Below are 26,345 nucleotides of genomic sequence, written 5' to 3'. Positions count from 1 at the left end.
TCCTGGCTGAACCCAGCACACAAGCCTAGGTTTCCTGTTTGCTGGCTGTGAATATATCAAGTACTGAAGGATTCTCAGAAAAGCAGTAGCTTCAGCCTTACCCTGGAACAGATAGATATGTAAACAGAACGCATTGCACTGGAGCCTGATTTGTTGGGCAGCTCATTGATCTGCTGTTTCAAAACAGTACATTTCACTTTCTACAGATGAGTGCCACAATAGTGCTAGCATGGTTCTGCTCATGTTCATGAGCAGTCAGGCACAAGATCAGGTTCCCCTAGAAAGGAAGGCGTATTCATTTCTTCAGGGGGCTAATGAGCATGCAGATCTCTCAGCTTATCAAGAAAGAAAGCTCTGCAAATCATATACCACAGAGTTTGCTCACAAAAGTCTCCAAATTGCAAGTGTTGGGAGAAAACCAGCACTAACTTAAAGCACTGGGAGAAAATGAATGCTAAACTCAGCACGTGACAAAATGAAGGTTGATGTCCAGGAAGGTTCAGCTTTCTGTATGGTAACTCCCAACTATGTCTCTGTTAGAACTCCTATTATAAATGTTTTGATTTATGTTAACATGTTGTTTCTTCCTTCTGTCACTGGAATGGGAAGGAGGCTGACCTGTATACCATTAGGAGAGTTTTGTGATAGGTGTATTGTCATAACAATACAACTATCTCCAGCTATGGGAGTCCAAGCTGTGCTAATCCAGCTGTGGTTCCATGTGAATGTATCATGTAGCTGGCTGTTAGGCAGTTATGTATATGTGTTAAGTTTAAAATATATCTCCCATGAAAACATTGATTTATAATTTATGAAAGTGCTTGAAAAGATTCCTTTTGATTTTCCTTTGGCTCTTTCCAGTTCCAAAAAATCATCTAGTATCTGCACAACCTGAGGCAATTGAAACCTGCTGATACTGGTTTAGGGCTTAGAAACTGCCCATATGCCTCAGTGCTCTACAAAACTGAGGAGAAATAGTATCTCCCCTACCAACTGTTTGTCCAAAAGAGGAGAAACCCGTAAGTTCTCTGTGAAGGTGCACAGTCCCTCATTTCACAGTTGCTCTGTCCAGGCAGGGCAGTATCAAACCTGTGTACATAGATATTCATCTATATAAATCTCAAGCTGGGATTAGTTTTGAAACCTACTCAGGAATGTAAAATTCTAAAACATTTTCTTCTTATCTGTGTCCATGCTATTTAGTTTCTTCATACTTTATTTGGTCCAGTCAGAGACTTTCTGATTCATAAGTGCATGACAAAGTAGCAGAGTTCATAACAAGCATAATATTGCCCTCTAGTGAGTAATTCAGAAAGGTACATGGGCTTTACGTTAAAGTCAACTGTTACTACTGGGCAGGAGCAGTAAGAAGCAAATATAATTCTTCACAGGGTTGGTTGCTTTTGTTGCACTTCATCTCTTTAGATGGCAGATAGGTACAATCCTACAGTAGTTTTCCCCTACTCAGTAGCTTCTGGAAAGGGAGAATGAATTTCTTTGCAAAAGAAAAAAGTCAGTGTTTTAAATCATATTGTTTTATGTGGGGAAATAGTATTTTGCTTCTACCAGAGAGTTTAGAAAGCTGCATTATAGAAGTATTTCAATAACATACATTTGACATACCATAAGTTCCCCGTAAGATGAAAGCAGTCCTGCTCCGTAAGCTTTAATGGATCCATTTTGTTTGCAGAGACCAAACTCCACAGTGAACCAATAAAGCTGGTAATAAGAACAATTTGCAAAAAACAACCTCAACAGGCAGATCATTTTTAAGCTTCTGAGTTTTCCTTTCATGTTTGTCCTTATTCCTTAGTAACACACACAAATTGTAACAAATATTTTTTTCAAAACCTGCCATCCTTCCCTTTTTCACTCCCCCGCCAAAAAAAAAAAAAATTGTTAATTATAATTACAGGGGTAAATAAAGTCATAAAGTCCTATCCCTTTCTTTCTTTGGAAGATGTTAGAAATTACGCTGCAAGCTTCATTATAGTAAGTGGTAGCTGACAGATTGCAACCCATAATCCCCAGAAGGACAGGTAGACCGCTGCAGAGGGTTCAAGATCCTGAGAAAGGTACTTTGGAAAGAGTTTTCCTCCACCTTTTTTCTGTATGATAGCATTCAGAAGAATGACATCATTAGCAGCAATGTACCCTTTAAGATTACACCAATGGCATCTTTATCATGGTCCAGTAGACTATAAAGTTACATCTCTCCTGGCTTTTCTTGCAATAAAGGATGCTTAGGACCATACTTCCTTTACCTGCTGCAGAGTAGTGGGGAAAAAAGCAACTCTTGGCTCTGTTGACCTGTTAGCCCTTCCCTTATTACAGCATATAAGCAAATGGAGAGTGGAGGACAAATTCTGGACACAGTCTGCCCCCTGAACTGCTGGATAGGTGTTGTGCAAAAGAAGAACATGGAAAACATGAGGCACTTTAAGAATACGGCTTTGTGTCACAGCTCTTTAAGGTTCCTTTAAGGACACACAGCTCTTTACTGCCCCATACACAGGGCTGGACCTTGGCTTCCATTTAGCCATAAGTGTTGCATTCTCAGCACCCTTCTCAAAGAACTGGAGGCAGTTTGTAAAAAAATGTGAAACACTATGTTATTCTGTCTGTTCTGCCTCTTTCTTTCTTTCTCCCTCTTTCTCCCCACCTTTTTCTTATGACTTATAACTTTGATGACTTGGTTTCAGCCTGCAAATTTACCACTAAAGAAACAAGACCTTTCTGCAGAATCCTGAGCTGCTTTCTCTACAGTTCAGCTAATAAATATTCATTCTTATTGGTTTAATAATCTTGATTCTTCTTATTTCACAGTGAAAAGTCTTTCAAGTATCTCCTCATTTTGCAGAAGGTCTTTTTGACTGGAAAAAGAGACGTGGGAGGAGGAGGGATTCTTTTTACTATTTCCAGATATCCTGTCTTTGGCTATTAGTAGTGAGGTTCTTCTGGATTTCACTGCCTTAACAAGACATGGTACTAGTGGCACTCTGTGGACAACATGAACACTGTGCACAAATCTCTTGTGCACAAATCCACCTGCTTAGAGAAGTACAGAGACTGAATGAAATAACGGCATTCCAAAGTTTGTCTTACAAATGTTATAGACCGTAGCAACAAGCAAGGCTGAGATTCTTTAAATAAACTTTTAGTTAGCTTAAATTTTGTCATATCGTCTAAGCTAGTTACCTACATTCTCTTTGTAACGAACTGAGAATGACAGACTTCCAGAGAGAGAAAAAAATTTGTTAGACATCTATGTCAGGATAGAGACCACATTACAAGTTCTTCTCTATCTTCACTTTCTAGGGAAGGAACTTAAACAATAAACCTCAATTAGATGTCTAACTTTAAAACAACTGAAGATTGAGATGATAATCCAGAATATGTTTACTGTTCAGAATACTTGAAGAGCGCTTGCAAAATTGTATTCTCACCAAACCTAAACTTCAGGTAACCTTTTTAAAAGGTGCCCTATTCTACCTCCCCAAACCCTAGAAGATACTATGACAGTTTCAGATCTGAGACCCATCATTCTTATAATCTTAACCCAATCTCTGGTCTAGCCCTATCCAGTTCATGGTCAGAGAGCGGTGCGTGTAGGGGAATGCTACGTAAGCCACTGGCCTTCACCCAGTCTCCCCAAGTTCTGGGTAATGATGCAAACTGACTCTCTGGGACACATAATTCTTTTAACCCTAATAAAAGCATGGATCTTAATCTTACTCTAGCTTCTCCAGACCCAGAGGGGGATAACTGCAGAGGAAATGTGAACATGTCACTGCCTCTTCCCACACAACCCCCTCACATCACCAACCCAGGACCTGGATGATGCTACAAAAAAAATCTAGCACTGGGGCCTTTTGTACCCCCAACTCTAAGAATACCTCCGGTCTTACCTAGTTCTGACCCAAGGATGGATACATGTAGATAGATTTTAAGTAAGCCATAATCTCCTTCACACAGTACTTTGTTCCACTTCACAATGAGTGGGGCTGTGGGCTGGGTGAGGAATTTCAGGAGTCTCGTCTCACCCACCCCCTTTCCCAAATGAGCCTCATCCAGCTGAATGAGGATAAGGCTCCTCTCCTTCCCTGGAGAAATCATCAAGACTGGGAAATGGCTGCCTTTGTCAGAAGAAGGATCTGGCTTCCAGCCCACTTTCAGAGCAAGTCAAGGTGGCAGTGAGGGACTGCATGAGTTGTATTGGCAGATGTACGCAGGGTACACCAAATTGTGATGGTCCCCTGCACCTTGTGTAGGAGAAAATGCAGGAACCACATGAGGTATCCAGCCTACCAGGTGAATCTGGAAAACATGTTTGGGCCCTCCCATAGCTGAAATTGTAGAAACTCAGCTTCAGCAATATATTCTAAGAGAAGCAGAAAGTATAAGCAATTCCTCAGGCAGAATCCATGCTTCTGGCCTCCCCCAGAATTACTTCAGCCCCTTCTCCAGCACCTCCTAACCTGTGGATGAGAAGAGACAATCCTGATGCTCCCATTTTTGTAGCTAATCTGAGACACCAGAGAAGAGCCTTCCTTGCACAGTAAGGGATATGCAGTGAATCGTTTGGGTTTTGCCTCTGATATTAAACTGCCATCTGTACTTACTGTGGCCAGTTTCTCAATCTCCGCTTCAGATGATCCAAGAGAAGCCAGTCCAATATCCTAAAGCAAGTAAGCATGCAGTCAGTGTTACACTAGTGTGATTATTCAGCCCAAGGGAGAGAAAGAAGGGAAGGGGGAGGACCACATCATTTCTAGCATGAATAGCATGATCTATTCATTGTTTTTATCACCCAAAATGACCTTCCATGGCTTCCAGGATGCCTACCTCTCCCTGGCCCCCAGGTACATACCACTGGGAGCCACATTAGATGATTGTTTAATCCTCAGTGTTCTCTGTGTAAAGTTAACCATCTCTTGCCTTAATGCTGGACTATCTCTGGCAGAGATTTATAGGGAGGCATGAGAAGGAAAGACAGCAAGCTGGGTTTTATCTTTGCCGTTACCCTTCTGTCTCTCACTCTCTTTCTGACAGCCCTTATGAGTGGGTCACATCTGTGCAGGGAGGATTCTGTTTACTCTCATCTGTGCTCCCAGTTAATTGTTATTCTCACAACAGGAGTCTGTAGATGCCTCTTCTTAGCTATCCTGGGAGCCATATCATGCAGCAAACAAACAAAATCAAGGCATTTTCACCATTCATCGTCTCATATTGAATGGAACTAAAAAGAATCTTCATGAAGTGAATTTCAATTGTTAAATTCCTTTGTGGAAAAAAAATTAAAAAATTGAAATGTGAAAATTCATTTAATGTGATCCCATGTTGTATAGTCTGTATTACAGATGGGAAAAGAGGAAAGCTGAGAGCTTTTAAATTGCTATAATCTCTTGTTTCTAATGTGTTTTCAGTTCTGGTATTGAACTGAACTGAGGAGGTTTCTTCCAAAAGAAATTATAGACTACTAGGTTATTTTAAGTATTACTCTTCTTAATCTGATAATAACCAATATTTACAACCAAAATGGAAACTGACAAGTATTCAAGTCGATACAACTGGAAACCACATTATATGAGGTGAACTGACTTCCTTTTTAAGATATTCTGACAGGGACCTACATAATGTAACCCCTCTGCACTTATTGCCAGTTTCCACACTGCCCCTGATTGATAAGCCTTGAATATGGGTTGCCTTCTTCCCTCTGCTATGGTTTTAAGGCACATTCATAGTTCTGAAGTCTTTAGTTGTACAGGGTCATTGAGTTCACTTGGGTCTGACACTGACTTTTTGTACTAAATAGACCCTTATTGTACAAAGAAACCCTATTTGCTTTTTGGAGCTTCCTCACCAGTGTGACCAATGCTGTGAGAATCTGGTGAGTTGTAAAAGAAAAACATCTCTAATGAATGACATGGTGATGGACACAATTAAAGTATCATATGAGATAAAAACATACATCCACAGACAGAATCAGCCTTGGGGCTCCATGGCTGTTGCTGGTTCAGTTCATGTGGTGTAGGACAGGCAGCCAGGGGAACAGCGCGGTCAGCACAGTTCGGACACGCAGCACCACAGAGGCTCCACCACCGCTGCCTGACAGCCCTCCCACAGAGGAGTACCACAAGCACTGCCTGCCCTTCCATTTTCAGGATGTCCATAGAGAGCAGTGCTACCCCTCCCTTGGAGTAAATGTCTCCCAGGCGTCTCCCGGGGTGGACTGCTAGTCCACCGCCCCCGGAGGTTGCGACTCAGGCACAATCAAGTCTTAAAATAGCATTTCAAGCATGGTGAGCTGCATGCTTTTGAGGCACGTCTGGCCGGCTATCTAGGGCAGTTGGTTAAACAGTCAGAACGAGCTTCTTACCTGTGAGAACTGGGCAAAATCCTTGTCAGCTAGCATGGGAACATGACCCAATAACTCGTGGCAACAGTCTCTGGAAAACAAGTGATGTTCATGTTTAATAAAGGTTCTTTTCCTAACCTACATGAATGTGCCATGAATTACTTTAGCCACTAGACCCCCAAAGGGAGCTAGTGTGAGGGCTGTTCTGCAGTAGCTGCCTCCATACCTGGTCTGTCTCTGCAGGAAGAGTGACAGAGCATTCCCGTCTGCCTGCCATGGGGAGCCAGATGCCCCCCACTACCATGGCTATTGTCTCACTTGGGATGGCACGGGCACTAGTCTCCTGTGTCACAACATCTTTGAAAGGCCCCTGTTTTGTCCCAGCATACAACAAAAACGTCTGTGTGAACTTGTAATTTCTCATGAAATGTAATTGCTGTTGTCTGGCCAGCACTTACTGGGAGAGTTTCACAGTGGGGAATCAAACCCCAGCAGATGGTAAATGAAGGCAGGATGAAAAGATTAAACCAGATATTCTCCAGTCTTTTCCTTCCCCAGACAACTTTGCAAGAGCGACAGAGACCCACACCCTCTCATGCATGACTTCTCTTTCCAACTCTCCAGCTACCAGTTTCTCAAATTGTTTCATTCTGTGGACTACTGGATAGAGCTCCAGAGCCATTCCCAAGAGAATCATCCCCAACACATTCAGAAGGACAGGGCTGTGCCAGGGCATCACACTTACGGTTCTGGGGAATGCATAGGAGAAGAGAAATGCCTTATATACTGTGTGCTCTGGAAGACACGAAATGCCAGGCTGGCAAGGAAGTCACGAGCAGACAGCAGGCCTGCAGCTGGTCTCAGCTGGAAGCCTGTTCTTTCTGAAAAGGGAAGTGAGACCAAATTTAGAAGTTTCTAGGTTTAACTACATGGCACATTTACTTCAGGTAAGCAGTTTCAGAGGGCCTTTGTGCTCTGTTGCAGTAGCTCCTTCCACATAATCATAGCAGGAACATTCTGACTCATCACTATCAAAGGTTCAATTACTGTAACAGTAAATCAAATCATCCAACCGACACATATTCACACAGCAGTGATGTGAGGTACAGAAGTACTGCCTACCCCAGTTTACCTTTTACACTTATACACGTACTATGTCCCACATGTCAGCAATATATCTGAGGCCACACATTATCCTTGTGATCTAGCAGGGGACAGAACCTGCATTTTCAGTCCTGGCTAGTTTATGCATTCTCTGGTGCTCTCTCTTTTCCCCTGTAGCACATGTAAAAGAAAAACAGGAGTTTGATGAGGAACACACCCCACCCCTACCCTTTTCTGAGAGCACCTGGCTTTTACCTGATCCTAGGTTACTCTTTAGCCCACACCCCACCCCTACCCTTTTCTGAGAGCACCTGGCTTTTACCTGATCCTAGGTTACTCTTACACTGAAACCCCTGGTACTTTGCACTTTTGACAACAGGAGTAGGTGGACATGGGTCTGCTCCAGCCTGGGCAATTTTTCTGTTCCTCAATGGGCTGAGTTCAACCTGGCCCAGAGGTAGAATCAGAGCCTACTATTCAACTTCATTTCCCCTTATCAGTACATGCTCCACATGTATAAACTAGCTCAGCACTGGCAAACCTTGCTATCAATTTTATCTTTCTTCCTGGACTTTGTTAGAATGGGAACATGCAGGAGAAAGAGCAAACAGGTCCTCATCAGAGATAAGAGTGTTGGATTTTGGCCCTTAACCGTTCAAAATCAGAGTTTCCATCAGTGCTCTCACCTATTTTTCCCCTCTGTTTTGTTTTCCCTATTATGCTTGTCTAGAACTAACTACATGGGCTCCTAGTGATGTGATTGTACGTGCTTTGCCTCGCATGTGTCCATAGAACAGGACAGAAGAATGCAATACTTTAGCACCATGATTTCAGCTTGTGCTATCAGTGTTACCTCAGGACACCCTGCATTACTATGAAAGGTCTGTAGACACAGCTAACAAAATAAGCAGTCCTATGGTCAGCAGACTACATAATCTGCATTTCCATGGGAAACATGTTGGTGGTCCGCAAAGCTGAAAATATTGAAAATCACTGCTTTAAAAGAGAGCCAATTATAATCTTTTTGAAGTCTTATATTCAAAATCTGTGTTGCATTCTCAGCTCCCATAAATGACATTTCATCTTCTTTAAAGGACAAAACTACATTTTTTAAGAAATCAGAAATGGCTTTATTCTCCCTTCTCTATCCATATACTATTGTGTCATGAAGCCTGGAACTTAATTTATTTTATGTAAACAAACAAACAAAACATCCCACCCAGAAACCAAGCCATTTACAAGATTTGGTTTGGTCTGGGTTTTAATGTTTCTTCCAGCATTTCTTGTCCTGCTCTGTCAGGCTATTAGCACTTCTCATATTTGAGGAAAAAAAAAAAAAAAAAAAGAGAGAGAAGAAAGGAAAGAAAAAAAAAAAAGGCTTCACTGGAAAAATTAGAAGCTACAAAACATCTGAAGCTATACAGAATGAAAAAAAGAATAGACAGCAAGGAATGCTTCTACCTGGCAATGTGACTAAGTGTTTAGCATTTGCCATGGTTCTCTTTTATTGTTCCGCTGAATTCAAAGGTAATGGGTACAGAACTGCCTAAAAGCTGAACAGCAGCAAATAAACCTATGAAGATTATGTCCTTATCTTTGTCTATATGCTGAGCAAAAGCATCAGAGTTTATAACTACTTCCAATTTCCTGGTTAAGCAGCTTACTATTGTCCCCACACCCCAGTTAAGAAAGCAGAGTGTCTGGGGGAATAGGCAGACTGTCAGCTATGTCGTCTTTGGCACAGCCAGAAGCTGGCAGAGAAGGGCAGTCCCTTGCTGCTGAGGCCATACTAAGATAATCCAGAGAAATGTAAAAACCCTAGAATCTGGTCATCTTTGGGGTAAATTCTGAGTCTGAATGAAGTGAAAACAGCACCAGCTGAAAAATATATCAGACAAGCACCAAGACCTACATAACTCAGTTTTGGAAGGACTATGAAAAAGTCTAGGGAAATTGATATTGCTTTAGCATCCATGTTGGAGAAGCAGGAGGAAAAATGAAAATTACAGCTTATGTTCCCTGAGATGCCCTTTTAAATATAGGCCAGTGAATCAGACAGTCTGTTAATGAAACAGACTTGGCCGGTTGCCTTGAAAAGCCATAGGAAAAACTTATCTGCTGAAGGTAGTATCTGCAAAATCTGAACTTCTGTTTCATTACTGCACAATATAACCAGGAATCAGTAGAGAACGGGGTGGGGAGCTGATTGCACCTGCTGCCCAAAGATCTCTGAAATCAGAATGAGTTGAAGAGAAGGTCTTGAGCAGTTGACCTAAAGTATTATGCAAGGTTTAACTCTTGGCCTAAAAAAAAAAAAAATCATGCATACAGGCCTGTGCGTTTTAGTACGAGCTCACTTGAGTTCACTGGCTGTAATTTCTTCCAGCTGTGGAGGACAATGAATGCCTAAATCCAAACATCTTTCCTAGAAAGAAAGATGCGCCTACGTTCATCTACTTAACCCTTTAGAAAAACACTTGCCATGCTAAACGGTCATGTGCTTAAACCATTTAAATCCCTTTAAGTAATTATGAAATCTTATGATGTAGAGTTTCCTTTTATTCAAACCAGCCTCACTAGCAGGCCAGATAACACTATACAGAATTTGTAGTTCAACGTGTATTGTGTCAAAAGGAATTGCTTGCTTGACTTCACAGATACTGCAAAGAGAAGATGGAAGTTTATCTGGCTGTATTGGCTGGTTTCTCTCCAGGAGATTCCTCTCTCTCTCTCTGTATCCCTATAGTTTTATTATATAAAAGCTTCACATCACATATGCTAAAGAATGATCTAATTCTTAGAGGTAGTGTTCAACAAATATGTGCTGAGATTTATGTCCTAACAGGTAAGTGGGATAGTTCAGAGCTAACCAGTGACAGAAGGAACTGCACTATTCATCTCTACATAGGTAGTAGTAGCCGAAACACATCCACTGAATGCCAAGGAATTTTGAGAGATACCTCACTGCCTATAGTTTGGTTGAGTTTTTTTTGGTTGAGCACTGAACACATGTAATACAGGAAAGAGCCTAAGCACCCAGTTGATTGATGAGTTGTAAGGAGCAAAATTCTGGCCTTGCTGATGCTGGTAGTAAAAGCCACCCAAATTAGTAATAAATTAGAAGAACTTACAAATCCTGGCCCTCACCCAGTAGCTGATTGGAATGAGATTTAACACAAATTTTACAGACCTTGCAGATGCTTCTTAGACTGGGTTTATTACAAAGGGACCTTTCAATACTGTCAATCTTCATGCTATTCTGGAAAATACTCTGCATAGTAAAATTACCCTATTAGAGGGAATCATTGAAGATAAGGAAGATATCAGTTCAAAGCCCCATATAATGGGACTAAAATAGCTTACTCTTAATTGTGTCTAGCTGTAAACATTTTTTGTACCAACTTCATTCCATTTATCTGTCATCTTTCACAAAGCCTCTAAGCTAAACTAATCTAGGTTTTATCTACAATTTAAGAATGTTAAGACCAGTACTCTTAAGAGTCATTCTTTCAATTTTCCTTAAACACCCATTCCGGGATGGAATAAAATGTCTCTGAATTGCCTGGTTCTCATTCCCAGCCAGAATGGTTTGGATAATTAGCTCATAGTAGACACCCTGTTTTTATAGTAGATGAGTTGAAACTCACTGTGAACATCTTCCCAACAATTATTAGCTGAATTTTCAGGATGACCATTTTTACTGTGGGTTTTTTTTTTTACTTAGGATAATTTGTATGTTATAGAGAAAATTTAGAATCAGAGCCTACAAAAGAAGTGAGCCACCCCAAACTTTAGGCAATCAAATCCTGTCAGCCTACATGAGCAGTACAACTAGTGTTATAAAGGATATTTTCATATTATCCTAAGTTTTCCTACTTCAAAATCACCTGATTCACTTAAAGAATATAAATATCTTTGGTAATCAAATCAACATCACATGATTTTTTCAACTCCCTGCTGTCAGCTACTGTGTAAATGAGATGAGATCAACTACTTCACGAGAAGAAATATTTATCAGCCCAGTTACTGTAGAGGGAAGTAAGATGGATAGTTGAACACAAGGGAAAATACATGAGAAAAACATAATGCATGCACAGAAAAATTCCTACAGCTCGATGTGATGATGTTGGTATTCTTATGAGAGATGTTTTTTGTATGCCAACTTTCCATTCCCTTATACTAAAGGTGTAGCAAAATCTTTGCTATCAGTTTAATCTTCCCTAAGACCTCTTCAGCATCAGAAAGCTCATTCAAGCTTACTAACATTATATACTGAGATGTAGAGTAGGTCACTTAATTCCATGAGCATTGTATTCAAAACAAATTTATTTAAAGTTAAGCCATACCTTTTATTATTTATTTCAGAATAGTGATCAGCTGTCCTCTGCTCCCTGGCAAATCTCCATGTCACTGACAAGGAGCAAGGGAGCCTTAAAGACTGCCTTTCTTTAGTCCTTCTTGATAACAGAATGAAATCAGCTGTTTGACACAAAGCACCTGGCCTTGAAAATCCACCCAGCCTGTGGCCTCATAAAAAGAATGCAGGCTCAGTTCTCCTGTCCTCTAGCTAATTCAGTTAACAGCAGGTAGGGCAGTCTATCAATTGTACCTGTCCTTTCATCTAAGGCTACATCTTCATGTATTTACAGACTCACACTACAGCCTTTCTGCACTCCTCTTGGCCATGTGGTAAGTACCAAGGAGTTAATTCTGGCAAGACAGAAAGAAGCAGTGTTGTTTCAAGGCAGCTCTTGACTGACTAGCAGGACCTCCTGGAAATTATTTCCTCTAGCATATGTTGCCATCCTGTCTCATGCATCAGAAAAAAGTGGACTTGAGAGGTATATACCTACCTATACTTGTGTACAGATATAGAAATATAAATTACAGATACAGAAGCATAAAGTACAGCCAAACCTATAGAAAATCCATGCGTGGAAGTCTCGCTGAGCAGCATCCTGCTGTGGCTATACTGCTGCTAGTACAGGAATTTGCTGGTTAATGTTACACCAACTGCAGCTACTCACAGACCAAACACAAACTTACAGGCTGGTCCTTAGATATGCCTGGTATTAATATACTGTGCCACAGCTCATCTTGTACGAGGAAACTAATCACCTCTGCTCACCAGCTTGTGTACTTTGAGATGGTTTGTGTATGTATATGTGGTGTGCATACATATCCAGGAAACACTAGAATAAACCATGGTTGATAATGATTAACCTTTTAAAAATCTAGAGACATCCTGAAGTTGAGGTATGTTATCCTCTTTGTAGCCACAGTATTTCTCCAGCTGCTGGAAAGCATCCAGGTACTGTGTACAGGCATGAGTAGGGTAAAGGCTGCTCAGCTTCCTGTAGACTTCTCTCCTGAAACACAAAAAGTCATATAGCGTGACCCACCTCAATAAGGCAGTATTTCTCTGCCCTGTGTACAGATCCACAGAGAGGCATAAACCCCCAGTGTAAGCAATGGTCTAAAAATCTGAACCCAGGACCCCTACTAGTTGGAAGGCAATGCCTGGGTGGATGTAGCCAAGCACAAGGGGGTTTTGTTTCTCTTTTCCTTCAGAAGGTGAGTTCTGTTCAGCAAATCTGTTTTATCCCTTCCTACACCTTTCCTTAACATAACAGGACTGTAATCTCGATTCAGAAGTGTTTCTTGCTTACCTATAAGGGTGTCAAAAGTGCCAGGGAGAAAGATGAGGCTGTGGCCGTATCTGTGTTGTACTGTTAAGGGATGAAATGAGTCAGGTGTTCCCCTTGTCTTTATGTGGGCGTACAACTTGAACTGTTGGTCCCTGCAACTCCATGCTGAAACCTAGCCTATATTTGACTTCTACAAACCTCCTGAAAAAGCACATTTGCTGATACTGAAGAGTAACATCTGGGCAGACAAAGAGGTTCATGCTTTTGCAGTTCAAAATGCCTGGCATGGGTTATGTATTTGAAAGACATGCCAACTTCTTGAAGCATTTAGCCCATTATACAAATACAGGCCAGCTGAAGACAAATATATATAACCAGATTTGGGCACAGGCTTCAAGCTTTTACCAAACTTGATGGTGCTTGGATTGAGAACTGTGGTTTGGAATATATTTAGCAGTTGCAAAATAAACAAGTAGTAATAGGATGGCAAAGAACCTTATAGAAATGGCTATTTTTATTCAGACATAGCCCTAGGGTGTTAACAATTTTATAAACATTGTTTTATGAAAATTGAGATCATTCTTGGAAATGCTTGCTACGGAAAATGACCTTTTGTTGTTTTTGTATTGTATTTTTTTTGTGATGCTATTGTTGCTATGGAGGTGATAGCCAGTCCCTGGTAATGCCTCTCTTCATTTGTACGAATGTCTTGAACAGTGTGGGAGTAATGAACCAGAATCAAGGGGGGGCAGGAAAACCTTAGGAGGAAAAAAAATTAAAAGAACAGAGGGAAACAGTGGCTGCTGTTACTATTGCAAAAGCCGCAGGAGACTGGGCCATTTCCATAGAAGAATTGGGAAAAAATGAGGAGGACTAGAGTTCAAGTGTTGCCCTGGCTTATTTCCCCATAGAATACTACTGACTTCAGTGGGGTTGCATAGCATCTGAACCAGTACACAGTTCATCCCCAGACTGGAGTCTAGAGAGACCAGGCTTGTTTACACTTCTGCACATATGGTCTCTTTTACCATTCTACCGTGTGTCCAAACATTGACTACCAGAGAAATGCAGGTAGTCTCAGAGACTAGTGATAAATTATCCAAAACTAAGTGTCCTCCTCTCCAAGTACCCCTAAGGCAATCATCTAAGTTCACTCCAAAGTCAATGGAGTAGCAGATATTTCCAGACAACAATCTGGCTTGTCCTAAGGTAGTGTTTCAATTAGGTGTAATGCCTCACAGTATGGAGGTGCCATCACTCAAAGGACGATTAAGGGTCTACTTGACAGTACTTCAGTTCAGAGATGGAAATAGAAACTGATGAAAGCATGTGATATTAAATACCCTAGAAAGGAGCCTCATAACCAAGGATGGATCCAGCCACTTGAAAGACTTTAAAGGCAATGACCTTATTTTATATAAATTTCCTTATTCTTTTAGAAAAAAGTGACACTCTTCATCTTTATTATGAAGCTTAGACAGGTGCGTGCCCATAATTTTGTCCTAGATTCTCCCTTTTCTCATATAGCTTTTATCCATACGACATCTTTTCTGACTACTTAGTTTCAGGGCCTTCCAAGAAGCCTGCTTGAAAACAGAAACTCGGATCATCTGTACTCTCTGTTTTCTGAAAGTCACATTTCTCCACTTGATTAGTTTTCATTTTTATAACCATGTTGCTACAAACTGAAGGCATCCAACAACTCTTCAGAGTGAACACCAAGGGAATTTAATTCGTGCTACAAATTTCCCGTTCAATTGCACAGTGCTCAATTAAGTTGTGCTGTAATGCAGCTGACCTCAAGGCACAGCCCCAGGGGGGGTTGATAACCACTGGGAGGTCTAATTTTGGAAACAGCTTTACATAACAAGACAACCTGGGTTGCTGGGGCTGGCTGTTTGGGGAAATGGGCAGATACTCCTTTAAAGGCCTATTCTGTTACCACAGCGGGACTAATTCTAGGTGGAGAAGGGCTGGAATGACGGAGGTTGGCAACAAAAGGGAAAAACAGGAAAGAACACAAAATTAAATTTTCTTAAATATGTCATTCCCACACACCACCCCATGCCAAGATTGTTGGCTAGTGGTAGCAATCATGAGCATGACACCGACCATCAATCTTTAACAATTGAAAGATGCTATAAAAACCTATTTGAACTTAATAAAAATGTGACTGCCTGGATGACTTGGATGCAAGGTTTCTATGTGATTGTGGGCAACACCCTTCAAGCTTTCTGTGGCACAGTAGATTTTATTTAAAATAGAATAATCACTGAAAAAGATGTGATGCCCCTGTGGTTAAAGTTCTGGCATGAAATGTCTAGTGTATGGATTTAATTCCTGGCATTGACATAGACTTTGTGTATCATTTTGAGCAAATCATTTAAGCTCTAGCTTTTTCTGTTCCACAGTTATAAAATGTGGTCATCATTCATCCTTTTTTCCACCTTCAGGTTTTCTTTGTATCTAAATTGTAAACTTTGCTGAAGAAAGACTCATTATGGGCACATGTGACACCTTGCACAATCCTGGTACTCCGCTCTTAGTTGGGACATTTTGACATATTTATGTTTGTATTATTATACAAATGTGTAATTACTGCTGCTTATTCAGATTTATTAAGTTAGTTGGAGAAAGTGGAAACAGAGGTATATGAAATAAGAACTCTGCTTTCTTCCAAATCTGCTGCATGTTTCACATAACATCTGCAAACATACTTTGAACTTAATTCATTTTTGTTGGTTGGTTTGTTGCCAGGGTTTTTTGGTTGTTGGGTTTTTGGGGGTTTTTGTTTGTTTGTTTGTTTGGTGGTTTTGTTTTTTTTTTTTAGTGGCAAATCTTCAGAAAGAAAAAAGCCCCAGTGAAGAAATTTTTCACCTGTGTAAAAGTAACTTGCCATTACTTCATATGAAATCAAAAGCCTGTTTACAGTGTGAATAATATATCCTGGAAATGTGTCTTAGCTTTCAGTTAAGAGAATGATACCTATTCATGTCAACAGCAATTAATATTTGAAGGAGAGCAGGCAAGGCTGGTTCATTTTACAAACATTGGATTAGACACATCCTTTCAGTGAATTTCCATCCTGCAAGTGGGTATTTTCCCCTGGCAACAGATTTGGAAAGGTGATATTTCTGTTGCCAGCATAGATATGGTTAATTAGAGGTCAGTTAGAAGAAATTCTGGCTTCTGATACCTTGATGTGATTGGCAGGCAGGGAGATGGTCAGAAAAATGCATTTTTGTCTAGAAAGTGATTAGTTAAGGCCAGGCCTGAGAATGAGCTTCTGCAAAACAAATGACCAAAAGGTGACACTTAACAAAGGAGTAAACTTTTTTTAAGTGGGTAAATATAGTTTTAAAATGCTATAATTGTCTCACACTGCCAGTCTTTCCTGGGACTGTAGTGGAATGGCCCAGGAGTTGTAGTATTTAGTAATAAACTCACCAAGTTGCAGTCTCCTGCTCTGTGTACTCGATGTGAGGCAAAGGGTCTCCTCTGTAATGAAGAGAGGAAATAATGCATATATCTAAAACAGGCTTCAGGTTCAGTTTCCAAGTATAATTTTCTTTGTCTGCACCATGAGTATTTGCTGCAATGAAGACATAAATGGCAAAATAGTACATAATCAACAACTTCTTTGTCTTGGTAGGCTCTAATGTGTGCAATTTTTCCCCATTCCAGTGTGGGGAGGAAACACAAGGATATGGCAAGAAAGAGAGCCATGTTGTTCTTGACAGAAGAGAAGCCTTCAGGTTTACACTTCCTTCTGCCAAAGGCAGTCTAGTAACCAAAACACAGTGTGTGCCTGGAGGGTACATCCCTAAAGGATCTGTGCAGTGTCATTACAGAGAAGGATTCATAAACGTGACAGCAGCAAGTTGCCCAGGCATACACTGTGTGGCCATCACAAACCTCTCTGATGGGTGTCTCCGCTCCCTTGATGTTGCTTCTTCAGTAGCTTTGAGTCAGTGTGGTGTGTGCTTTCATGCTGTTTTGCTAGACTAGCTGTCCTATATGGTGGCAGTGAGTAAAGTGTACTCAAATAGAAATCTCTCAAGACTTGGGAGATTTCACCAGATACCATGAGGCTGATAATCCACAACCAGTTCCACCTGATTGACTCTATCTGACAGCAGTGTGATTCTGATGAAGGCAGAAACATTTTCAATCATACACATGAGACCTTGAAAGGTTTTTAGATAGTTAATGTACATGACTAGAGACGTTTTGTCAAATAAGTAATAAAAATATTAATTTTATTTTCTTTGTTAAAAATATGTTCCTAAACGGTGTTCCTTCTAGTTCCTTGAAAAAGATTAGCCTCAGCTCAAGAGCTAGTCTCAAAAGGAACTGCAAAATTGACATGAGTCATTTTGAGAAATCACCTTTAAGACAAAATGCAGCACTGAAGGAGGTATGAAAGCAATCCTAAGATTTTTATCTTAATATATACTTCTGTGTTGTAGGAAAAGTGTATTTCATGTAGATTGAAAACTTTGCTGGCTGAATTCTGTTTTCTAAAAGGTAGCCCCATTGATACATTGACAAAAGATTAAGTTTCTGGTATTTCTTGTGCACAAAGATTTCTGAAAGCGCAGGCGAAGTGCCGAAGTCTCTTCAGCAGCCTTGTACTTACGTTCTGTAATTAAAGGCAAGTTCAGCAAAGAATGCCCTCCGATTCTTATACTCCAGGTCGGCGTATCCCTGAGTTAGAAAATAATTTGCAAAACGTTTTCCATTAAGAGAGATTTGTAGGCATAAATTTGCTAACAGAGAAGTATTCAGAAAAACTAGGAGTCAGTTAGGTTGGTTTCTCTGAGGCAGTGAATCTTGAGACTTATAAACAGGGTAAGCTGAAGTCTGCGCTCAGTTACATCTGAGACATTTTGATGAAAATTTTGGGCCTGTGACCACAAAGGAAAGTAACATAGCTCGGTGGGAAGGTTTTGGAGTCATTCATAAGCTCATCACAGAACATTACACTTAGTCTAATTTAAATGCAAATCACGTTTAAAATGGAATTGAAATAGGGTGTTACTTCTGCTGGGGAAGAGCTGAATTTCTGAATCATTTCTTTCCTGTACTAAGCATGAAGGTTGCAATACAGGGCTGTGATGGATATGGTGGTGCCAAGCCTAGTACCACCTCGACAGAGGAAGTACACATCATCTGCATGATACCCTGCCCCGAGAAGGGGTCCTCACTGGCTAGAAATCATTAGAACTGACCCTGAATCTGTAGAAAGTATAGACTTTCAGCTCGATCCCCCCTTTGCCCATTTATCACCATGTTATGGTAAAGACAAAGTGGTATATCTTTAAAGGGGCAGTTTAGTTATTAAATAACAGAGTTTTCCTTTTGCCCCCTCAGTGTTTACTAGAAGTTGAGGTTCAAACAGGCTTCTCCAGCTATTAAATATGAATAGAAATGTGGAATCGAATTCCTTGGAATTTTACATCATTCATAATAGGAATAAAATCTGAAATCTGGCACCGTGTTACTAATATAACTCATAAAGCAGCGTTGATCAACATCACTGTACAAATATTTATTATTCTAAAATATTCAGAATTTACTGGAACCACTATGCATACTACAAGCCAAATTTCTCCCTTAGGTTTATTCAAATAATTTTCAGTGTAGCAATAATACCAGTAATACTGCAGTTAATGAGTATTGTGTGCGTGAGTCTGAGGAAAGAACTGGATCCTGAGAGTATGTTTATTTTTGTCATGTGTTATGGATAATATGTTCATTCAGATGCCAGCCTGGCTTGTCAGTCACTGTAACAAGTCCATGCAAAACATGAGGAAAAGCCATTGGTCCAAACTAGCACTGATGCTGTGACCTGTCAGCTTTGTCCCAGCTGTTCCAGGGCTCTGGACCCACCTTCTGAACAGCAGGAGCATCCCTGGGGGACCATGAAAGCCAGGGTGCCCCAGAGACTGGTGTCACAGTGTCATCTGTTTGCTTTTCTGGCCATTAAACAGACAGTAAGAACAAAGTGAAGCTGTTGAGATGGACAGTCCAAACTGCCTATTTGGTAATAAATGTATATGCAAACTCTCTGCTGCAGGTCAGCATATTTGGTACTTTCCTCCAACCTTTCCATTTCTGAGCCATGCTCAGCAGCACAGTAAATGATTCTATGTTGTGCTCCCTCCTGCCAGAGACTAATAATTTTCAGTGCATGAGCTAACTCATTTCAAGATAGTTTAGGTATTGCTATATTGCATTGCATTCTGCATTGTAGATTTATCCCCACACGAAACTTTGGTAACTCTGCACCATTCACGCTTCCTCTTATCCTCTTCAGTGCTCACATCTCCTATTTTGAAAAGTAGGAGGGGAGCTTAGTCCAGTTCAAAGAATTCCCAGTGTGCATTCATTTATCTCATGGAAAACAACCTCAGAGCTAGCTCAGAAAAAATGACAAATACTTGGGTGGTTTCTATCAGAAAGATATGAGGAAGAATGAAAGATGTGCCAGTGAAGGAGAATACGAAGCTCTTCTAGACCATTATATTTTAATAAGTGATTCTCAAAAAGAGAAGGTAGACATGGAAAGTGGGCTTGTACTGCAGAGAACTGTACATAGCTAACATTAACAACGTGTAGGTTAATAAAAGGGTCCAAACAAAATTCAGACATTTAGAGAAGGGAATAACAAAATCTTATAGATGCTGTTGGCACCCCACTAAATCCTCCTTGCATTTTTCATACAAAGACTGTACTTTTTTTCCTTTTCACACATCACTTCTGTGCAATGTTTGGCAGAACACAACTTTGACCTACCCTGTCAATCAGCAAATGGCCTTTTGGAGTTCCTCATTTGTCTGTACCATCTCTCATCTGTACTAGAGTTTCTGCTTATGGCAAGGCTAAGAGTACACACACAAAATTGTTATGAGCAAAGCCTGATTTGCAGACTACTCGTAACCAAGACTTACTGTCCAAATCCAAGGGAAGACCCTTCACAAACAGTCTAACAATATTTTGCAGAGTAGTATCAATAAATATTCTCAAAATCCTGTCTCTGAAGACCTTGTGAAAAGTCAGATGTAAATTAGGTTTATGAACTTTCTAACTTGCTTCCTATTTAAACTTTAGATGCTTACCTCAACTGAATCACTAGACTTTTTGAGCTTCTTTGGCCCCATTTAAATCTCAATTTAGGTGTTATATCCATGAATCAGTGCTGGTGTGTATTTATCTTATTTTCTGTCTAGACTATTTTTGCAAGTTTAAACATTAAAATTCCCCTCTGTGGGATGTGAGGATCTGGTATTTATTAGTTATTAGCTCCTTACCACTTGACTTCATTACCATCCTCTGTACATCTGCACTTGAATGAGACTCCTGGCACTTGCAAAATTAAAAATGTAGATATAGAATATCTGAAAGGTCAAAACTTAGAAAACACAAAAAGCAGAAGTCTAGGGAACGTGACTTTTATGTGGAACAGCTAGTAAAAAGTGGGCATACTTTCAATATATCTGGAGTGAAAAAATAAATGAGATTACATTTCTTTTTTATTGTTTTTTATATCACACTAAAGAATATATTGAAAAGAAATTACTTCATCATGTGTCTGATGTTAATCACATGTACCTTGATGGATCAGGACCCATAAGCTTTTCTCATTATTAAGCTATTCATTCTATAGTCCCTAATTCCACTGAAGATCAGCCTTAATCTGATCCTTCATTTTTTCTCCCTTTTCATGAGTATTTTCTTACTTTTTATATCACACTAAAGAATATATTGAAAAGAAATTACTTCATCATGTGTCTGATGTTAATCACATGTACCTTGATGGATCAGGACCCATAAGCTTTTCTCATTATTAAGCTATTCATTCTATAGTCCCTAATTCCACTGAAGATCAGCCTTAATCTGATCCTTCATTTTTTCTCCCTTTTCATGAGTATTTTCTTACTCATGAGATTTTCTTTGCAAAATTCTCCCTTACAGACAGTTTTGTTAAAAAAGTTACTTTAAACTTACAGGGTGACCATGATCCAAACTAGGATCATACTTAGTGATCAGATGGTGACACTTGTCCAGATCTTGCATTTTTCTGGGGAACCAGGGTACTGGAGAGAAAGAAGCAAGAGCTATATGAGATAGGAACAAATAATTTTTCAAAGACACAGAAAACAAAAGTTGTGATGAAGATTACAAGCTTTCTGTTCATCAATATCTAAGAATATTCATATCCACTTGTCAACGTATGCCAGCAGTTGATTTTCTTTACTGACCAAACTGGTAGATGGATGAAAAAATACCTGAAACTAGCTTGCAAAGATAATCTCTCATTTTTAATTAGTATGAACAATTTTTAGAGGTAAAAACTTTTCCTATTAAGCCAAATGAGGTGTTGTTTGACACAGCGCAACAAACTTATTTCTACATTTTGGGTTTAAAAACATATTTTGATCCTGTCTAAAAAGTAGTCTTAAATTTTCATGCCTTTGGAAGTGAAAACCGCATTTTAAAAGGAAAACGTAAAATTTCTAGAAACAAAACAGGCCAAGAATTGCCTTGACTTCAAGAGTTTTTCCTTCTGGCTCATTTCTAATTTTTTTGGCAAAATTATTCTAGCATTGGCTGAATTTCCAAACAGTTTCCTTCCCCTAAAGTGGGGGGCTTTTTTAGTGGCTAAAATAAACAAAATGTGCCCATTTAATTAAGGTGTCAGCATTTATAACCAATGAATTCAAAAACAACTGAAAAAAAGACAAAGTTAATAGTGCTTTCTGAGATCAGACTGATACTGTGGCCAGACTTGGTGTGTTACAGCCCAGAAAAGGTCTGTTTGGGGTCACCTTAATCTCATCATTGGCAAGAGGAAACTAGACATCTCTATACTGAATGGCAAATTTGGGTTTTTCTCTATTATATTATATTTATACTTGGGAACAGCCATTTCACAAAGGTACAAGACTACAAATACACAATGATGATGGGAAATTCCAGTTCTTACATGCAGTTATGACCAATTCTGTGATAAGAAGGAAGAAATACTGGTCTGACAGATGTCTTACAGAATTTTTTTGCTGAGCCTCTGTCTTTGGCTGTACCAGTGGTTCTGCATGCAGGATGCTTGTAATGCCATTTATGGCCATATCTCCTCAAAACCTGTATCTGACCATAAGCCCTCCAGTGTGTGTCCCCATACACATTTTGCCTACTCCTTACTGAATCCTGGGAGAGGGCAGACAGGCTAAAAGAGAGGGAAGGAAGGACCATGGCTGAAACCTTGTCCTGATCATAGAAATAGATGTAGCAAATAACACAAGGATAGTGCTGACAGATGCCAGTTTGGCTGCATCTCTCTGCTTCCATGAGGCAGAGATAACCACTGCATTTCTCAGCTGAGTATAAAATTAATTTGGGTTAAAGCCATTATGGTCAAAGCATTGTCTTTTTACTGTTCTTTAGCAAACTTCTTCGGAAGGCCTGTCTGGCTCACCTAAAAATTCTGAAGAAAAGAATAAAAAGTCCATGTGGGAAAAAAAAATAGATTAATTCAGGAGCTGGAGCCTAAGGTGACAGGGGTAGCCAGGATGTACATACTTGCATCTTCCCAGTAAAATAATTGCTGACCAGTAAGCATGTTTTTACAACTTTGATATCACTTAGTTAACAATATGCTCTCACAGTCATCTGCAAATCACACTGGAAAGTGAAACTGCAGTTAGCCTCTTTCAATGAGATACACCAGTACAGTGGGCCACTAGCCAGCCTTAGACTCGGGGGCTAGCTGCCCTGAAATCCAAAATAAAACTTATTACTTTTATGATTGCTGTTCAAAACCATAAGAAAAATGAAAATGTGAAGAAAATTATGTCCTTGATATTCCTCATCTTTAGTCATAAACGTACCATCTTTTAACAGTCCCTTATTTTTAATGTAAATCCCATTCCCAGCACATCTGAAACTAACAGCTACTTCCGAGCACAAAACTCTCAGCTCCCAGGGAAATTCTAAAGAAATTCTTCTTCAGCCCCAAAATGCTCTTTGGGTCTCCAGTTTCCCTGACAATAAAGACACCTATTTGATATCCCCACAGGCTCTGATAACAGCTTGGCATGAGCTGCTTCTCATTGTTAGCCTGAAGGTGAATTTCAAGCAATACACAAAGATGTCCAAATAGGACTGTATTAACTATAAAAGGGCGCTGGGGAATTCTGCCTGACCTTATCCAGGATGGGAAAACCTCATGGCAATTTTGTATTTGGAGAACTCAACCTGTGAGCTAGAGCCTCACCCTTCTCATCTATCAGGGGCAACTCTGGTACTCTCAGGTTTGTATTAAAGGTCTCTAGCAACTTGTACTCACTGATATCTTACCTACCTGCAAACAGGAAAAATAGCAGTCTACCTCTGGCAAACTCACTTTCCATCCTGATGATTGCTATGGATGGTGACTCAAATACAGTGCAGACAGTGGCGTAGCCACTTGCAGCACTTTACCAGGTGAGATACTGTTCCTAAAGTGCAACCATTGAAGTTGCACAACCTCTAACAAGCTTCTCAAGTGCCCTGGAAAATGCCTGATTCTCTGTTACTCCAGATATGGCAGCAGGTCTATTCTCTATCAGAAACATTTCTCCTGGTTCTCCCAGCCTGCTCACTACCTACAGACTTTTTGCTGACCCTCTCTCCCTCTTGTACTCTGGAAACTTCTTACAGCTTGTTGTATTTAGCTCTTTTCAGTGAAGCAGAAATCTACCTCGTGACAGTCCTACCAGACGCAGAAGACAGTAGCCAGGACACCACAGACAGACAGCTACTGCTTCTTTTAATAAAACCAACGCAGTACACGATAAGCAGATGAAATATTCAGACCCTCTGACTATCACTGCATTCCCAACAAGCGTCTGTGTTCATTCTGCAGAGCTTCAGAGAAGTCAGTTCTCTGCACAGCACTTAACTTAGCCCACAATCTTCCTGTCATTGAAGAGTTTCCAGTTTCCCCTCAACTTCTTGTGTTGTTGCTCTGCCCTTCTCCTTTTTTGCTGATACACTTTTCCCACCTCAGTTCCACTGGCTATGATGAAGTGCCTCCATTTCCACACCAATGGGAATGGGCCCAATTCAGGATAACTTTTTTCCCAGACTAAATAAATTACTGTTATGAAGCTAATGCTAAAAAGCTTACTCCAAAAAGAAACAAAACAACACTAACAGATGCATACATTTCTTACCTTTGTCTTCTCTGCTAGTTTTCACATCCTCTGCTACTCTCTTTAAGGAGATGATAAGGATACTAACATCAGCACAGTGGACTTCACATTCAACAAAAATATCAAGATCGTCAGCCGAGTTCTTGGGCTTTTTGGCTCGTCTGGTTTCAAAGTGATGGATCTGAGTTTCAAACATCTACAAGAGCCAGATGCTGATATGATGATGCTTCTCCAAAGACTGAAAATCCAGGTAAGTCTAGATACACTTCTACAATGTCTTTAAAAGATGACTATAAGAGGTCTTAACAAGAAGTGCATGTTAAGCAAGGAAGCCTAATATTGCCCAGTTTAGAAGGAGCTAAAATATATACAGAGCTAAAGATTAAACACTGTGGAATTAGGTTGAGATAGGTGGAGATGAAAGATGAGATACTGTTGGCTGTAGCATTTCATCTGTGCAGAAATAATAAATGAGTTGCTGGGTAACTGTTAAGACCCTGGCAGAATGAAAGCAGATCTATTGATGTAGAATAACACCATAATCATTAAATAATTGCAAACAATTAAAAATAAGTAACAAATACTTTTGAGTTATTCATTTTCACAGATGAGAATGAGCACCTGGTAGGGATACTTCAAGTGCCCACAATATATAATGCCTGTGTGGTTTACAGCTCTTGTATTCTCTGTGTCTCCTGCCAAAAATGCAGAGAAAATTCATTGGCTCGTAACATCCCTACAATCAGAATGCTGAAATGCTGACCTGTTTTTTAGTTGTGGCTAGCCACCAAAACTGCTAGAGAGAGATAATAGATTGGTATCTGCTCTCCACAACCCTCATAAAATGATGATTCTGCTAAATTACTCTGTCCAGCTTCTTCCTCCCTCCAGAGCACTCTTTCAACTGGAGAGTCCAGCCAACCTCTCTGAGCATCTCTAGCAAAACAGGGACAATGAGAAAGGGGGAAGGCAGATGGAGGCATAAGTCAGGCAGGGAGCAGAAGAAGGATGAGAGAGAGATGCAGATGGGAGAGGTGAAGGCAATAGGGACAGAAGAGAGGGTTCAGTTCGGGGGAAGGGAATGGTGAGGTCTGTACCTCAAAGACTCTGGCTGCCTTGGAGAGCTCAATCTTCTTCACATTGCAGAGGGTGAAGGTCAAGTTGAGCATGGCTCTGCCATCCTCTCTGCTGGAGTCCAGGTTGTCTTGCCTGTTCAAGGACTCTATGCTACGCATCTCTCTCTCCTTGCTGGCCTCTTCCTTCTGGCCTGAGATCCCCACCAAGTCAGTCTTCATTTGGGAGACGGGAGTGAATTGCAATTGCCAGATGTTGAGTGGAAATTGCCTGAGATATGATTGTTTCTTCCTGAGGATGTGGTGGGACTGGAGATGCAGTGTGTCTATGTGGACGGTGAGATCAGACCTGGCAGGCAGCAGTGAGGCAAGCTGTTTGCTACTGTGTTAAATGTAGGGACATTTATGTTGACCACACCAGACACATCAAGGGAAACTGTCTGCGTAGGATATGCGCAAAAGCCCAAGATAACCCTCCTTCTCTGGGTAACTTCAAAGTGTTTGAAGTTACTCCTCCTGCTCTGTTTGAACATGTCTGCAAGCTGTTCACCCCTGGAGATGGCTACTTTGCGGAGAGGGGGTTAGTATGAACCCCTTTTACATCTCCCATTCCAGACTGCCTGGCACAATGTTTGAGATAATCCTTCCTCCCTACCCTTTCTTACCTCAGTGGGCCACCTCTGCACTGGCCATGTCCCCGAGGAAGCCAAAGGGGATTTTCCCCCAACCCCTAGCCCAATCCTAGTGGTGTACCCTCTGCACAGGCACAACTGTGGGAGTGCCAGAGTCAAAGCTCACTGCCAATTTCTGAGCTTTTTCCTCCCATAGGATCTGACCTGTCCTACCTTAGCCCCACAAGAGCTGAGTGTTGCCTCCAGGCTGAGTTCCTCTGTTGGAATTTGTTTCTGTCATGGTTTCTTCTCCAGTGAAATATATTCTCAAAAAGCCCAGAGTCTTTGTCGCAGCT

General features: G+C 40.5%; 1 protein-coding gene across 1 annotated transcript; it reads right to left on the bottom strand.

Annotated features, from left to right (window-relative positions):
- Positions 1-1,623: 1,623 nt before the first annotated feature.
- LOC104503518 (tyrosine 3-monooxygenase-like) lies at positions 1,624-25,600 on the bottom strand (the record flags this gene model as incomplete). Its single annotated transcript, XM_010155128.1, has 10 exons — positions 25,403-25,600; positions 24,327-24,501; positions 21,121-21,209; positions 17,750-17,817; positions 16,558-16,608; positions 12,686-12,831; positions 7,104-7,239; positions 6,380-6,449; positions 4,623-4,679; positions 1,624-1,719 (listed from the first exon to the last, which is right to left on the bottom strand). Coding segments are annotated over exons 1-10 (1,086 nt in total), but the record flags the coding sequence as incomplete, so codon positions are not given.
- Between the last annotated feature and the right edge of the window lie 745 nt (positions 25,601-26,345).

The sequence above is a fragment of the Eurypyga helias genome, unplaced genomic scaffold (assembly GCF_000690775.1).
Source record: "Eurypyga helias isolate BGI_N326 unplaced genomic scaffold, ASM69077v1 scaffold50817, whole genome shotgun sequence".
Taxonomy (NCBI): Eukaryota; Metazoa; Chordata; class Aves; order Eurypygiformes; family Eurypygidae; genus Eurypyga; species Eurypyga helias.
This window is presented reverse-complemented; position numbering and strand designations above follow the sequence as displayed.